Source organism: Prenolepis imparis, unplaced genomic scaffold (assembly GCF_030444845.1).
Source record: "Prenolepis imparis isolate NDT839.2.m4 unplaced genomic scaffold, iyPreImpa1.0 SCAF_7, whole genome shotgun sequence".
Taxonomy (NCBI): Eukaryota; Metazoa; Arthropoda; class Insecta; order Hymenoptera; family Formicidae; genus Prenolepis; species Prenolepis imparis.
In genome coordinates, this window is record NW_028141165.1 from 1,298,222 (window position 1) to 1,316,116 (window position 17,895).

General features: G+C 42.9%; 1 protein-coding gene across 1 annotated transcript; it reads left to right on the forward strand.

The window, feature by feature from the left end:
* The first annotated feature begins 2,131 nt into the window (after positions 1–2,131).
* Positions 2,132–17,640, forward strand: LOC145938902 (MAP kinase-interacting serine/threonine-protein kinase 1). Its single transcript, XM_083042785.1, has 5 exons — positions 2,132–3,219; positions 10,218–10,352; positions 13,515–13,871; positions 13,971–14,541; positions 14,623–17,640. Exons 1-5 carry the CDS (start codon positions 3,165–3,167, stop codon positions 15,077–15,079), a joined length of 1,575 nt encoding a protein of 524 aa, XP_082898911.1. The 5' UTR covers positions 2,132–3,164; the 3' UTR covers positions 15,080–17,640.
* The last annotated feature ends 255 nt before the right edge of the window (positions 17,641–17,895 follow it).

Below are 17,895 nucleotides of genomic sequence, written 5' to 3' on the forward strand. Positions count from 1 at the left end.
AACTTGAGAAAACGCGCGTAACGAATTAAATGAACTCAAGGAATTGCTCCGAGAATAGGGGGGAGGGGAAAGAAGAGAGGAACGAATATTTATAACCGGTAGAGAGTTTTCTTCCGGAAACGAAACCCAGAAGCGGCGGCACAATCGCGAAGATCGCAGCGTAACAGCGGGAAAGGAGAAGAGAAGGAGAGAGAGAAAGAGAGAGGAAAAAAACACCTGGGTTATTGAATCGCTAATAGCGATTGCGCAATGGTACACGATGCTAGCGTAAGTAAATAAATTGGCATGATGCCGATCGTATCTTACCCTGTCAACAAATCGCGCGTTCGATACGAGGTTGTGTGCTATCCGTATGTATGCAATAGCATAGATGCGAATGCGGATATGTACGATGAGAACGCGACTGTGCTTTTCAAATTCTCAACTGACTTCACGCAGAGCGCGAGCAAAGAATACCTAACTCGGATAACATTCGGGTTCATAATGCTAGAATTTAGAATTAATTAAAAATTAACAGTACAAATTTTGAACGTGTTACACACGTATCCATATTCATACATTTAAAACTGAATAGAATATATACGACACTCTGATCAAAACTATAATTTCGCTAAATCCTACCTAAAATCACGCGATTAATGCAAATGTTTTTCAATAAATACCGTGTATCGTGAACATCCGTTGATTCGTATATATCGTATATATTTACCTGTAATCGTCGCTTGTTAGATACTCTAAAAAAATCCGGAGAGCTAAATCTTTACTTCTTTTAATTTATATGTATATTATTTTTCGGATTCTCGTACGCGACGCTAGGCGGCCGATTGTCTCCCTCGTCTCCCACCATTTGGCTCGCTCGGTTGTTCTACGCGTCTCACCCCCACCACGACGCCGCGCTCGTCCTCCTCCTCCCTCCCTCCGCGGCCGCGTGATACGTGTCGATCACGGCGTACGTGACCGGAGAGCGCGATGCGCGCGCATCTTGCGCCGCCGAAAAGCGAGCGGCCGCGACGCAGCAGCGCGGCCGGCATCGGTCATTCGCCATCCTTATCTCTCGATTTCGAGATCCCCGAAAATGCACCGTCGACGAAAAACAAAGGGTTAGAGAGGAGAGGAGAGGTAAATGCCGGGTGCGAGAAGAAAGGACGCCCGTGCGAGAGGGAAGGCGATCGTCTTTCCCTTTTTTTTTCAGACGATGGGGAATATACGCGTGTATATGTATGTATACGGCGTAGAAAACGCCGCTCCGTATTATTACGCGCAAAATGGCGCGGTCGAAACCGGCGAGCGGAGAATCAGCGACTCTCACTCGTGCCCGTCTTCATCGCGCCAAGATCGCTTTTGAGGATCACTTTCGATTATAAGACAAAATCCGAAATCGTCGTCTCCCGTCAAATTTGACACGCGAATGCGAAGCTAGTGTCTTGTTCCTCAAATTTATCATCGGATGGAAGATAATAATTGCGACGCTGATTGGAATTCGCGCACCGAATTTGTTAGACGGAGAGAGAGAAAGAGAGAAGGGGGGAGAATCATTTATCCCTACCTTCGTTATGACACCTGCTACCTGCTACACGAATTTTATAATCTGCGTTTCGTCTTCGGTATTATATATATACATTGATAAATCGAAGGCCTTGTAACAATAATAACATTCGACAAACTCGACGCGGAAACGAGTGTTTATTAGAAAAAAAAACGCTACAATTAGAGATGACGAGCAAAGAAACATTTTCGAGCAGAGCATCGTAAATACTATTACTATTATATAGACTGAGAATACATCGCGAAAACATGTATCGAGTAACGCGCGACGTGTATCTATGTTAGTGGCGAAAATGGCGATTTCCAATTTGCAATTAACATATTGCATCGCGTCATGTCGCAGAGTTAATAAGCGTCGTCATTTGCATCATTCCTCGACTGGAGCCGCGATCTGAGAGCCACGTTGCCTACGTGACTCGCAGGGCGTCGACGGAGCCCCGTGATTCGCGGATCGACGGTGGCGAGAGAGCAAGAGTGAGAGAGAAAGAGAGAGAGGCTGAAGCGCGCTTTCGCGGACGCGGCGAGGGGCGGGGGGAGAGTGGGGGAAGGCGGCTGAGGGGAGTGGGGCGATCGGAGTGTTAGTAAGCAGAGCGGCCATCTTGTCGAGGTTCAGTCGGAAACCAACTGCCGAGCAGCGAGGGACAGTGATGTGGAAGAGAGGCCAGATGTGTTAGACGAAAGGTTTTTAATGCGCTTCCGAGCCCGATTGCCGCTACGTGCGAGAGGCTGTACGATAGCGACGACGGAGCCACAACGACCATCGCGGGATTTTCGCGTGCGAAAAGACCCGGTACATCCGGTTAAAAACCTTCAGCAGAGTGGGAGCTGCGGAGGAGCGGAAGATAGAAGAAGAGGAGAAGGAGGTAGCAGCAGCAGCAGCAGTAGAGAGCAGGTCGCGGAGAAGCTTCTGGCGAGAGGCTGACAACGAGCTTAGCCTCTCATCGGCGGAAAGGCTTGGCCGCTTCTTGGCTACGAGCGAGGAGAGAAAGATACATCAGCAGAGAGAGAAAGAGAGAGAAGAGAGAGAGAGAGAGAGAGAGAGAGAGAGAGAGAGAGAGAGAGAGAGAGAGAGAGAGAGAGAGAGAGAGAGAGAGAGAGAGAGAGAGAGGAAGGAAAATCAGCGCGGAGGACGACCGACCGAGAGAAAGTGCAGTGTCAAAGTCTGTGATAGTATTTATAAAAAAGAAAAACAAAAACGACAACACATCAGCACCTGTGGACGTGTCATCGTCGTTCGCGAAAAAAAAGGGAGGACGAACAACCGCGCGGAAGAGAGGGATATATAGAGAGATAGGCTTTATATATTTATTTATATCTGTGATATCGACGCTGATATACATCGACTTTCTTCGGGAGAAGTAAACGAGAGACGAAGACGAGAGTGAGAGAGAGAGAGATCGCTCCGAAGAGCGAGATTATATCAGTATCTTAGTGGATAGGCTTTTTTGTATATACGACTGACTCTTTTTTATAATTATTGCCACCGGTGCGAACTACGAGAGCACAGAGAACCTATCGCTCGGACAGATCTCTCTCGAGAGAATCAGTGAACCAGAATTATTCTCCGAGCTTTCCCGGACGATCGTTCGACGACAGCGAAGAGTACGCTAAGAGGAAACATGGTGGAGAAGATCCTGGAGGAGAGAGAGGACGGCACTCAGGAGGTCGGACGAGGTAAGAATCATTTTGACAGTTCTTTGATTTTCTGCAAACCGTTTTTTCACTTCTCAGCATTCATTTTTTTCGCGACAGTATTTCACAATTTTTTTCTACATCTCTACAGTTAAACGCTCTCTTACTCCCAGATTAATTGTTATCAAAGAAAGTTTATTTGACACTTTAACCGAAGAGTATACGATTTTGTGTTATCTTGGAGAGCCAAGTTTTTTTATTCGCTCTTTTTTAGTCCGTATCGTCGATGTTCTTGTGGAGAAGAGAAAAAAAAGGTTCGCGATCTCGCCGGATAATAATCTATCGCTAAAGTTACCAAATACCTTGTTGTATATTGATGTTTGCGAACCGGCCAACTCTGGAGTCGGCGGCCATTTTCACCGGTCGATGTGTAACGACCCGGTATAACAGGGGGAGGAAGGGTGCGCGATTTGCGTTTTCATTGTTGTGAGGTTCTCGAAACAAAAAGAGGAAGGAAGAGAGAGAGAGAGAAAGGAGGAAGATTAACTCTTCTGTCAATGAAACGAGTACTCGGGCACCCAAAGCAATTTTAAAAATGCGTCGGAACTTTTCTTCCCCGAAGCAAAAAGGGTTTTTGTATTCGAAAACTTTCTAAAATATGTTCCATGCTATAAAAAAAATTGTCGCAGTGTAATATGTCAAAAAAGTAGTAGTTTGTACCCGGGTGCCCATACATTGATTAATGAAAAGGTGAGAAATTGTACATTAACAGAAGGGTTAAAAGTTTCACGCTCGAGCATCGTCGATAGAAAGAAAAAGAGACGCGATGAGAATACCTTAGATAAGTGGCTCGTCTTGCTTAACAATTCGCTTTTCGTCGCGGAAATCGCGTCATGAATACGAATCGACGAGAGAAGAAGGGAGAGAACTTTCTCGAAACTCGCGTGTCGACCGGCGATTAAACGATGAGATGTTCCTTCCCCTCCTCTCCTCCTCCTTTTTTTTCGCTCCAAAAAGTAACGAAAATTAAGCGAACGTCATTAAAATATTCAACCACGAAGCGAAATCACGTTCATTGATTTTCTTGGCGACGCAATTCCGGAGTTTCGCGTAAACGTGCAAATAAATTTCGTCATGCAGCTGGAGATCGTGACGCGATAAACTAATATCCGATTAGGTGTGCCTCGATGACTGTATTATTGCATATATGCATATATTACGAGTAGTATCGGTTTTTTTTTTATCGCGAATGATAATTTCGCCTCGAAGCTTCGAGAAACTTTAAACTTCAAAATTCGCTTGCTGTGTCGCAATAAAACACAAGTAAAAAGAGTCTAGTATTCTAAAGTCGCTCTAAAAATACGCGCATTCTCTCGTGTGTGTTTACATAAACACACTTTCATATCCCGAGTTCTCCTCTAATCGCGTGTCAATCGAGCGAGGCTCGACCGCTAATTATATCGCCAACTATAACTATATCATCATTATTCCTAAAAGCGGAAACTCAGGGGTGAGGAGGGGAAAGAGGGGGAAAAATTCCTAGCGCCGCGACTAAATTATGCAACGCTTTACATGGATTGTGTAGTATGTAGTAAATAAGTAAATAAAACGAAGTCACGTCCGCGAAATGAAATGACAAAACGAAAAAAAATAATCACAACTTCTTCAGCTTCCTCTTATTTAGCTCCATCGAAGCTACGTCTTTCCTTGACAGATATGTAATCGGTAAATTTTCCAACAAAAAGGAAAAAAATTTAGAGACGAGGAAATAGGATATCTCGCGCAAAAGACAGAACAAATATATACCTTTCGAATTCTTTTTTTCATTTTTTGTTCGCGTCGGCGAAATTATTTCGCCTCGGGATCGAATCTCGCTGATTCCCGTGGAATCCCGTCGACGCGCGATTTTTTTTTGCAAAATATTCGCCTCGAAGCGCGAAACTCAAAGGGCATTTTTTTCGAGAGAAATAAAACACGCGTTTAGAGATTTTGCAACGTCGCTACCGAGCGACGCACGCCGGATTATTTTTTTCGGCAGGAAGGGGGGAAGAGAGACAAAGGGTGAGAGAGCAAGGGGAAGGCGGGGGGAAGAAGAACGAAGTGGGTTAGTAGTCGGATACACCGGGCGGTCTGGTTCGAGAAGTTTCGGCGCCACGACGCGGATCCACGAAAGGGAGAGAGAGAGAGAGAGAGGCGAAGGGGAGTCGGTTGTAGGGCGATCCAACAAAGAACGTAGGGAGAGAAAGGGTCCCAGGCGCGCATGTCGGTTCGGCGCGCTTTTAAAGGGAAACACGCACGATCCGAGGAACAAAGAGCCTCTCCTCGGCCACCGTCAAGCGTATATCCCGTTTCGATCGCGCTAAAGTTAGATTAAGGTTGCTACTCTTTCAGAGATAGACGCGAGATTGTTTTGGGAATACCGAGAATAGCGCTCTGTCGATAGGGGAAATAATACGGCTAAAGATATTCGTCAGACGATGAATAAAAAAAATTTATTGATTAGAAAGAGACGTGTATATCTATCTCTATAAAGGAATAATAAGAGGAATAGGAAGGTCGATGTAAGACACACAACGGTATCACGATCCGAATGACGTGGCGTACAAAAGTGCAACTAACAAGGAAACTCGCGAACCTGAAAATTTTGATTTTTATGAAAAATGTTTTCATGATAAAAATATCTTACTAATAAAAGTCATTTTTTTAAGATTTAAAAAACTTGATCAAAAATTATTTTTTCAAAATTTTATTGATGTAATTAAATAGGTATTTTTACAACGAAACTTTTGTATAAAACATTTTTTGACATCTCGAATGCTTTTCGAGATACATGGAGAAAAGCAAAAAGCCATTCTATATATAGTTTCACCCCTTAGAATCGTTTTTTGACAGCACCTGAAAATTCATCTAATTTATCCTCTCCCATGCAAAGTTTCATCAAAATCAGAATTTTCGAGTTCGCAAAGTTCTCTCGTAAGATCTTTACGAGCCGTCTTTATTTTTCCTCGGATCTCTAACGATTATACCAGATGGAAAATGACGAACGTTCGAGCATTGTTTATTCGTCGGGATGGAAAAATCGGGACTGGACTAATTGCGGCTAAATTTCCACGTCACATATGCGCAGCCTCACGTAACCATAACGGCTAAAAAAAGAAGAAAAAAAGAAATAACCGAAAGTCACGCTCCGGCACGTCGCGTGATTATACTCCCTTTTCCGCCTGACCCTCTAATTGGGCGACGACGTTCCGTGTAGCGTCGCGCTTTGTTCGTTTAATTTATGTACAATTATTAATGATACATTATTACGAGCAGTCGTCCACCACCTTCCTCTCGAACCTCGGTCGAGGCTAACAATAAGACACTCGTTACGTGCACGCTCGATGGTTTTGGATCATTGTAAGACACGAGTGGAGATCATGACCCAGAATAAATAAATCTATTACTGATGATTTGCTATTTATTTATTTAGAAGAATATACGCGCGGGGGAATCCCGTTGCACCTCAAGAGAAGAAAAAGACATTAGATTAATAGCAGAGAAGAAAGAAAAATAAAATTAAGTACGATGAAATAAAAATACAAAAATAGAGTTAAAATTAAGATATAATAAATATCTCGCAAGTATATTTTCCGACGAATCTTGGCTCCTCTCTAGCATTCTTATCTTTGTCTTCCGGGAAAATAAATGTCTCAAATTTCAATCGCGAGAATGTTATTTACGGCTTTTATGTAAAACGTAAAGGAAATCGTATACGGTGACGATTTTCGCGTAATCACCAGCGCGGATGAAACATTATCGCGTGTGTATATCTCGCGTAAGATGGCGGCGTTCCTTTTCTGTGCCAGTCATTGAACTCTCGTGGATTCGATGTACGTGTGTGTTTGTATATATATATGACATGTGTGTATATGACATGCTGCAAATCGTCATGCGGCGTCGACACCGACGACGTCGCGTTTGCGAGACGCACGAAAATACATTCGCCGAAATTACATGATGACGCGCGAAAATCGTCGGAATGATGAAGATGACGGGGGAGTCGAGGAGCCAGCGCTTCTCGAAAGTTGACGACTCCCGAAGAGATCGGTCGAAGAGGAAGTTGTTGGTCAAAAATTTCGGATATTTCCGGAGAGAAAGGGATACCGAGAACTCTTGGGAGGAATTTTCGGAGACGAACGGACATCATCATCATCATCGTCGTCGTCGTTACGTTTATTTTTGGATCCGCGTGAAACCCGAGTCTCTCCTTCGAGTCGCTTCGACGAACCGTTAGCCATTGTCTCGAACACATGTCAAATGACAATAAACGATCCCCTCGATGATCAATGAATGATAGACACGATTATCGACTGACTTTTTGTTGCAATTTCATCTTTTTTATTTTCTTTCTCTCTCGCTCTTTATCACTCTCTTGCTCCTTTGATGTAAATACTTTAACTTGACCGTAGCTGAGAGCCGTTCCGGCAATCGGTCATTGCGATTATCGCGGACAATAAGAGAGGAGTCGAGAGACCGGCTTACAGTTACGCGCTGGGAGACTCGTTCTCGATTCGGCTCTGATTTCTCCTCGACCCACGCGAGCGAGTAAGCGAGCGAGTGACCCGAGTGTGTGGCCGCTCTCGAAGGAGTGTCGGCGGTGTATACTTTATTATTCTTCGCCGCGTTTGCATATCGTGCAGCGGCTCTCTCCGCCCACACAATCGGCACGCATCCTTCTTTCCGCATCGGCTGCGAGAGACCGGAGTTATTAATACTGCTCGCCGCAGTTAGCCACCGACGTTATCTCGACAAACTGTGCTCCGCCTCGTTATTATGTACCTACATAACGTTACGGAATTTTTTATTCTGGGATTTCGATCATTTTCCATCCAAAGATGCATTTCTCCTTCTTTACTATTTAGATATAATTATCCTTCTTTCTCGAACCGGGGATTAATTCGAGACGAAAGCTTCAACGGGAACGGAAATGGAAAAACTTGCCTTAGATAAGATTTTATTCTAATAAATACAGTTAATATTTGCTCGATCATATGCTATTTAATTCGACAAGTTTTTATGGCTAGCACAAATATATTTAATACATACTTACAAACGCTCGGTGATGGTTGCGGAAATATCGTAGGTGTTTATTTCGTAGATTGCAGCGCGATTTTCCCTCCGAGATACACATCTCGTGTAAATATCCGCTGTATATATCTCCGTTAACGAGGATTGTGAATCGCGTACCGGTTACCCGGGTCTCGCCTTCGCGCGATTGAACTTTCCCAGCGCAAAAGAGCGAGAGAAAGAGACTAGAGAGAGAAACGTCAAACTCTCTGCACGACGGGCTGGTATCGGCGACCGAGAGTCGCCCATTTTTAGCAGCTGAATTAGAAAGTGCGAAGAGACAGAACCTCTATACCTGGCGCCTGTATTAGACGACAGGGTCGTCGTTTCGAATTTGATTTTTTCCGAGGGTGAATTTTCAAGTTATTCGAGCTTTCGATAAACGGCCGCGCTTGAAAGATCCAAAAAACAAAAAAAAATTTATTACTCTGTCACGCTTTGCTCGAATTCCAAGATTATCGGGTAGGTATCGGATAAAGCTCGCGTCGGAGGTTTCGAGAAGGCATTGTTGCGCCGGAATTGTTCCCATCTTCATTTACCCCGGCTGAATCGATTACGTGGGTTTCCACAACCCGGGGCACAAAAGTACGGCCTCCTCTATATATAATCGAGGCGCCTCCTTCCACAAAAGCAAATTCTCCTCCCCCCCCGCGTGTGTTTCATTACTGCAGGGAAATACTGTTCCCGTAAAATATCTGGGAGAGTCCCCGAAATTATATTCGCGATGGGAGAAATAAAACGACAATCTTCGATATCTTTCTTCCTTTTTTTTTTTTTTTTAAATTATTATTCCATTATTTTTATCATTCTTTTTTACTTTGATCCGACGCGACGTGGACCTCCCTCAGTTATCGCGAAATAACTCGACACGTGCATGAATTACGTAATCGAGAACACAGAAAACATGTCGAACGAAAATGCGTTATTCTACGACAAGCGGTTGCAAATAGCCGACCTGACACGTCAACGTTTATTGGGGCGATATAATTATAAACCTCCGCGCGCGAGAGCATTATTTTAAACCTCTCTTCTCAATAAGAGTATGGTTATTCATAAAGAGACAGGCGGCGTCCCGATGAATGTGCAAGGTTCCCCTGCTTACGTGACGCGATAATCGCTTTCTCTCGTAATAGTTCCAGCATCTTTTTTTTTTTTTTTTTGCCTTATCAATGGACTAATTGATTTTTATTGCGTGTCCTTTTTCTCTCTCTCTCTCTTGCGCGGGATGACGCGATGTTCGCTTCTAAACAGTCTGTATCTGACATCAGGGAATTATCGGGCAAGAGGGGGGAGAAGGGAAGAGGGATGGAACTCGCGAGGGGGAAATGTGACTAAACAATAAGAGCCGCGCGATGTCTATAAGTTCGCCATAATAAACGATGATAACGCGAAGCCTCCGTCACGTGTGGCGAATCCGCGAGCTACTTTGTTCGCAAAAATAAACACACCCGTGTTGCGTAACATTGCGTCTTCAAACACACATCGTTGAGATGCACATTCGCGTTGAGAAAGGAACGCCTTTCCTCAACCTTTCTTATTGTTTGCCTCAAATTGGATTTATCTCGCGAGAAATTGTGGAGCGTTCTCTATTTATATTAATTACAGAGTGAGAAAGTTGATGGAAAATTTCAAGTTTTACCGTCTCCCTGAACTTTCGTTCAAGTTTATTAAATACCGTACAGAAAATAAAATTATCTCTATATATATTTCTCACTATTATATATTTCTACTTTCAAATAGAAATATTTGATGGCGAGAAAGTTTTATTTTTAAATATTTGTTTCTTTATTAAATATTTCCGTTTAAAAATATTGTAGAAATATTTAACAATCATAAATGTAGAAAATAAAGAAATTGGATAAAATTTACATAATAGTGCGAGATTGATTATATATCGAATTTCAGTCTAACGATAAGCGTTTGTCTTTCAGGGGATGGCACCTGCCGGGATGTAGCTTCCACCGGGGAGTCCATAAGCGCGGTGCAAGCTCGTCAGGAGGAGGCGAGACGCAAGAGGCGCAGGAAGAGACGTTCTGGCTCGTCCGTGGTCTCCTCTTGCTTCCAAGGTAAAGCACAGATCGCCGAGCAAGAAAAAAAGGAACGAGAGAAGAAGGAATAATTCTAGCGCTCCCCCGTCGTCCGAATCCCAAGATAGATAAGAGAGAAAGAAAAAGAGAGAACGGATGTCTCTTGTAAGAACGGCCATTCTCAAATAAGTAATGCGCACGTCGTATCCCCTATATGCGTAGCGCAACGGTGACTTTGCGGTAGTATCTCCTCCGTAGGTACGTATGACCTTGGACAAGTGTTCGGAACACTCGAGAAACTCGGCGATAATCGATCGCGCAGGCGGCCTGGAATTTTGAACGCCAAGCCAGGAGCGAGACCCGCCGCTTGTGTTTATAAACACCGGAAATTCGCGTCCCTTTCCCATCTCCGGCCCGAGAGAATAGAAACTAGACCCTCGCAAAGGACCAGCCACGGAGATAATAATACCGAGGAATTCTCAGGGAAGCAGCCAAGAGAGAGAGAGAGAGGGGGGGGATCAGCTGTTCTCTTATCCGTGAAAATTTTAATGCAATTAAAAAATGCGGGGAAGAAATTCTCGTGTTTTACTCGCGAGATGATCGCGATAATTCGCTACCTTCGCGTTTCTAAACTGGTTGTATGTACGCGTCTCTTATAGCAAAGAACAGAGCGGGATCGGAATTTAATCCGAGTTGCGCAGCTGGCAAATACGGTTATTCGGCCACCGAGTCGCTCGCACGATCGATACCCGGCCTCACGGGAGGAGGAGGGAATAAGGGGAGAGTCGCACGAATTCGCTTCACGGAGTTGCTTTTCGCTCTTTACGAGAGAGCGTGTTGTCAATTTATTCGATTCCCCTGCGCGAGGATGATTTGCAAGTCGTGACACGGCGATTGTAATTAATTGTAAATAATTTATGCAATTTCGTAATACGCGCGCTTAATTATTCGTGGAGTTATAATTATTGATATCGGAGTATATGATTAAAGGGATTAATTAATCAATCTTTAATCAGTTTGTCAAAATAATTGAATCTTGAAAAGTAGAAAATTTTTCAAACAACCCATTATTCCGTTTTTTAATTTATCGATTATATTTACTATTAACGAGGATAAAAAGATGATGGTTTAAGAACTTTAGACAAGTATGTGAAAAATAAACAATTGTAATTAAGGAAATATTGAAATTAAAAGCGCATTCTTGGAATTGTTGTTTGAAGAGTAAAAGAGTCTAAACAATTTAAGTTATAATAAATTTAATTAATTCTGTTCATTATAAAATTAACTGTAAATCTATTGTTTGATTTAAAGAATCGCTACATATCAGTCGTTTGATGAAATATTAAATTATTAAGAAATATTAATGTTGAAGAGTCGAATGTCAACCAGATCGAGTTTACATTTCCTCGGCCGATTGCGTCATATTTCGCGTGATCGATTCGAGAGCCCCGGCTTGGTTCGAGAAACTTCCAACCCCCGCTGAAATTATACAGTATATATGTACTATTCATAAGGTCGATAGAGAGAGAGAGAGAGTTTTGTGTCTAACAAATTTATATATTCTTTATCTGCGGATCGTCGATCATTAAAGAGCTATTTCAAAGCTCAATTTCCCTCAAAGATCCATATTATTAGCGGCAAATAATGGTGTCATTAAACCGCGAAGAACGCTCGATTTTTTTTTTTTTTTTTTTTTTTTTTTTTCCGTAACATTATTTTCTCTGTCTCGGTAAATCGCGGAAAGCGATTGATCGCGCGCATGCGTGGGTGGTTGTCGACGATCAGCGCGCAATTTTCGCATACGACGCCTATACATATTCGTTCCGCTGCCGTTAAAATTGAGCAGAGAGAGAGAGAGGACGTAAAGACTCGCGGAGGCATATTATCGGCTTCTGGTTGCTAGGCGCTAGCGACGCTGCCATGCGCGCGTATCCTGACGACGTATAATCGGAGCGAGAAATGGTTGTACGGTACGGGAGGAGGCTGAGGAGCGAAGAGGGCGACGCGGAGACGCGGCAACGTAGGCGCGTAAAACTCGAACGAAGGGGGAGAGGGTGGTGGGGATGAGCGAGAGGTGCGGAGAGTCCGGGAGGAGAAGGAGAGGAAAGGAGCCGCGATAGCGGCAGCTCCGGACTTTCGAGAGAGCGAGAGAGAGAGGGGAAATTCGGTGTATGTGCGTCGTAGTTCCACGCTCCGATCTCGGCCACCCCCTCTCGACCTTGACATTGACTGGCCGTCGGAACACAGGACACACCGCGCTCTGTCACGCGCGTCGCGCGTTCAAGAGAGACGCGGCCTATCTCTGCGAATCCGGGGATAATTGGACCTCTCGAGCGTAATCACGATTGGAACGCGGCGTAGTCGAAAAAAGATCGATCAATTTTTTTTCCCTGTTTCCTTTTCTTTTTCTTCTTTTTACAACGTCGAGTGGAAACTCGTTCCAGCTGGCGACAGACTTTTGCGCGTCTCTCCGATAGGATAGATTTTCTAGTTATACGATGCATTTGAAGAGTCGTTTCAACTCTTCTCTCAACGCATCATTTTTCATCTTTTCGTCAATGCACGAGTACCCGGGTACCAAATACTTTTTTAACACATTGCACTAACTGGACATTGAATATTTTTTCCCGTTATACCTTAAAGGGTTTCCGAATACAAAGCCCTTTTGTTTTCGGGCAGAGAAAAGTTTCGACACATTTTTAACATTTAATGTTGCTTTAGTATCCGGGTACCCGTTCATTGACGGAAGGGTTAAAAAAAGAACCGACCGTCGCAAAAGAGTCTCCGGTGGACGACGCTTCCGATCGATTCAATGTTGAATTCTCTCTCTTTCTCTCTCGTCAAAGTGACAATGCGACGTGGTGCGACGTATATATATAATTGCCGTCGATCGCGTGCTCGTAGAACGACGCGCAATACCACGCCAAATGAATATCGCATTGATTCACCGCGGTGAATCCATTGTATATTGGTACATTCACGGAATCAAAGGTTGCAGTGTTTCTCGTTCCAATGATTTTCGAGAACGCGTTGCGAAACTCGTCGCCGAGTGTACGTGAAAAAAATTGCCGCAATACCGGAATAGATGTGTGAAAATGCGTAGGATGTACAAAATTAAATCATCGAGAGCGCTTTTTTTTTTCATTTTCTCCCTTTTTTATAGAACCGATCGATGAATATGTAAATGACTTTGTATTGCAGAACTGTATAAGCTGACCGGAGAAGTTCTCGGGGAAGGTGCTTATGCCTCTGTCCAGACCTGTACGTCCTTGTACACGGATCTCGAGTACGCCGTCAAGATCATCGACAAGATCCCCGGACACGCGCGTGCCAGGGTGTTCAAAGAAGTCGAGACGTTCCACCATTGCCAGGGCCACCCGAACATCATACAGCTGATCGAGTTCTTCGAGGACGAGGAGAAGTTCTACCTCGTATTCGAGAAGATCAACGGCGGCCAATTGTTGAACAGAATTCAGGAACGGGTTCACTTCACCGAGAGAGAAGCGAGTCAAATCGTGAAAGAGATTGCGAGCGCGTTGGACTTTCTTCATAAGAAAGGTAATTTTGAATAACGAAACGATTTAACGAGTTATGAGTAAGATAGGAATTGTCGGACGAAATACAATATATGTATATTGATCAATTATATGTATTCAGGGATCGCTCATAGAGATCTCAAGCCCGAGAACCTCTTGTGCGTGCATCCGGACAAGTTGACGCCGATCAAGGTATGCGACTTTGATCTTGGATCAGGTATCAAGTTTAACAACTCGCTGTCTAGTCCTGTGGCAACGCCGCAACTTTTGACGCCGGTGGGCAGCGCCGAGTTTATGGCGCCAGAAGTAGTCGAGGCCTTCATCGGCGAGGCCAATTACTACGACAAACGTTGCGATCTCTGGAGCCTCGGGGTCATCATGTACATTCTGCTCTGCGGCTATCCGCCCTTCTACGGCAACTGCGGCACCGATTGCGGCTGGGGCAGGGGGGAGAATTGTCAGGCCTGTCAGGAATTGCTGTTCACCAGTATTCAGGAAGGCAGATATGAGTTTCCCGACAAGGAGTGGAGATGCATCTCCGAGGACGCGAAAGATTTGATCAGAGGTTTGCTCGTCAAGGAGGCACACCAGAGGTTCAGCGCCGATAGTATTTTGAAACATCCCTGGATTAATCCCGGACCGACTTCCGTCGAAACTGGCGATCGATCACTTACCACGCCTCATATCATAAGGTAAGTGTGTTTCCCAGAATTGAATTTATCTCTCATTCTCCAATCGCTCATTCTCTCAATCGCTTAAATTTGCTTTCGCAGGAGGAACAACTCCGCTAGAGAACTCTCAGCGTTCGCTGAGTCCGCAATGGCTGTGAATCGTGTGGTACTTCAGCATTTCTCTCTAAATCTCGAGGAGCTGACGGAGAACCGGGAACCGAGACTGTCTACGTCGTCTACCGACGACGACAATCATCCGTACGGTCACATGTCCGACTCGAGCAGCGAACTGTCCGAGAACAGCAAGCACTTGACGGCGCATTCCTCCAGCGAGTTCGACGGTACGCGACAAAAGTCATGTTCCGTGCGTTCCAGCGTCGATCTGAACGACACCAAGATCATCGGTAAGAATCGCGTCATATGCAAGGACTCGCTGCAGAATTGGTTCGGGCTGTCACCGCCGACCGAGAGTCGTCTGATGCAGCGCCGTTTGAAGGCACGCTCCGATCTACTCGAACGTCAGACCGGCAAAGCGGTAATCGCATCCCCGAGTGGCTGAGAGGTCGCAATAGTACCGCCGATCGCTCTTTCTCATTACAGTATCACTTGTCTCTTTGTAGCTACGTGAGGACGCGAACGATGTACAATACTTTTTTCCAATGGCTTAGGAAGCTAACGTATAGCGTAAGTCGAGTCTCTGATTCTGCGCGGGATATAACGAGAACGGGCTCAATCCATTTACGATAGTGACGACAGCGATAATAATTGAATAAAAAGTATTTTCGCCGGGAAAAATGATTGAAAAGAATTATCTCACCGTTATCTTTTCTTTCTTTTCAGTAGCTTTAAGCTTCTTGTTTTAATTTTTTTTTTTTTTTTTTTTTGCAAACAGTTTGATGACAACCAGATTATTTTTTCTTTCCAAGATAAAATTCCATTTGTCGACTATTAACAAATTGATTAATAATGCGCGATACATATTACAGTTATAACATTGCATAGCATAACTATTAAAGTAATGTATAAAAACTATAAAAATATGTAAAGTAAGGGATTTACATAGGTATTTTTGTTTAGACTGTAAATCTTGATTGTAATAATTATAATATATGCGCTTTGCAAATGTGCATCGAAGCGTGTGCATATCCTTGCGATACGTAAGGAAAATATTTATCATAATCGGTACAAAAAAAAAGATGAAGATAATATTACGTCGCAATTTGACATTGCGTTCGGCGCGCGAACAAATCTTGGAAATTAAACCAAATCTGATTTCATCAAACGTCGCGTAATCTTTGCTGTTGCGTGTTGCTAATTACTCACGCAGTTACATATTGTTATACATATTGTACAGAGTATCTACACGACACGCGCATCTAACACAATTGTATCGTCATCATCCGCGGATGGAAAATCGACTTTCAAATATTTTAATCATGTCGAACATTCATATGCAAACGAGTCCAACATTGCAAAACATCCCGTGGATGATTCGGAAGTGCATTGATGCGTCGACCCTGACGCGTATTATCCTTTCGTTACGTATCAGACACGTACGATAAAATACAAATACGCGCGTTTACGTGTAGACGGATTAACAAAAAAAAAGAGGAGCAAAGGTGAGAAGACCCTCGTAATCGTGATAATTCGTGTGCTGCTCCAACGCACGAATGCTTTATTACGTAAATATTCTTTTTTTTTTATTTGTTTGCGAAATCCCTTTCAGTTAAAAAGAACAAAAAAAAAATACAAAAAAAATCGACGAACACAACTGACGCAAGGCGAAAAACATGTTCCTTTTACTGCTTTTTTGATATTGTTTCAAGTATATTCGAGCCATAATATACATACATATACATATATGTGTGTATACATATATATGTGTATACAGTATACATATATGTATATATTCTCGAACGGAATAAACGGAGTGAACGTGTCTCAGCCCACAGGTGCAGATAATAGTTTGCTCATATTATAGATTAATAGAAACGCGATAGATCATAAGTCAACGCGAGATTTCAAAGCGACATTCAAAGGATGCGCGGAAGTGGATGAAAAGAGAGAATGGCCGCTCAAACTTCAACTATACAATTTCGCATTTCTGTTAAATCACGTTTATCGATATAATAATGATGTTACATATATTTTTCGTAGAGTTTTATCGACCTTAAAAATGTTTTAATGCCAGTTCAACCCACGGTAATGCTTTATATATATATATTTTTTTTTTTTCTAAACAAATTTATTTGCGTTCTTCTAAAGTTTTGCTTCGTTTTGCTAATAATTATGCACGAGTCCGCGAAGCAAAAAGTTGCGCGATGAAAGAAGTTACAAGAAGTTTTACTTTGGTTCGTATAGAGACAAATCGTCGATACTTTTTTTTTTCTTTTGCCTAATCGCGCATTTTATATAGAAAAAAAAAAGAAATAAAGAATTACTCTCATTCACTTCTTGCTAATGATGGTGGACCGATTTTACTCAGGGCAGCTGGGAGAGACCGCTGCGTACGTTATTCTACATAAACATACGCTCGTACAATTTGAGAGAAGCTGGGGGAAAATGTAAAGAGCTCTATTTGTAAGATTTACAGAGCGCGCAGTCCCTCCGCAATTGTAATGTCAGCGATCGCGATTAGCATTCGCAACAGAATATCTTGTAATTTTGAGAGAAAGAGGAGACGGAGGGCTGCGAACGTGTAATATCCGTTTATACATTATAATTGCATCATTGGAAACTTTCTTAGAAAGTCATTCGCTTGCTGTAGGCGGGTACGGCTTTTGTCAACTTCTGTCTTCTTTGTACTTTGTAAGTACTGGTAAGATAAAGATTAGTGTTTATAGCGCGCGCGCGCGTAGAGATGGGATTTTATATACATGTATGTGTATGTGTGTGTATATACATATATATGTATATATATATATATATATTGTTTATGTATATATGAAAATCTCCGTGTAAATAGAAAAGCTATGATATAGAGGTATGGAAAGCAATATATACAATGCGGGCTCTCTTATATATAAGAGAAAGTGTCGGAAGATTATAATATATTTATCGGCCTCTTTGCGCAAGGTCAAAAAAAAAAAAAAAAAAAAAAAAAACTTTGTTCCTTAATCAGTCGTAGCGTGTCAGAAATTATTTATCGTAAAAAATTAATTTCTCCCGCTTGTCTTTTTCCTACTTTGTCTTGCGCAAAGTTCCATACGATACACAATCCACGTCAAAGCAATTAAGCATACGCTCGAAAAGCTCCAAAATTGTTTATTATCTTTTTTTATCGCGAAATGAGAGATTTTTTCTTGTATCGAGCGTGCGTGTAAAGTATCGATATATAGGTTCGAATGCATAAGTGAATGCGCTCTTTTAAAAGAA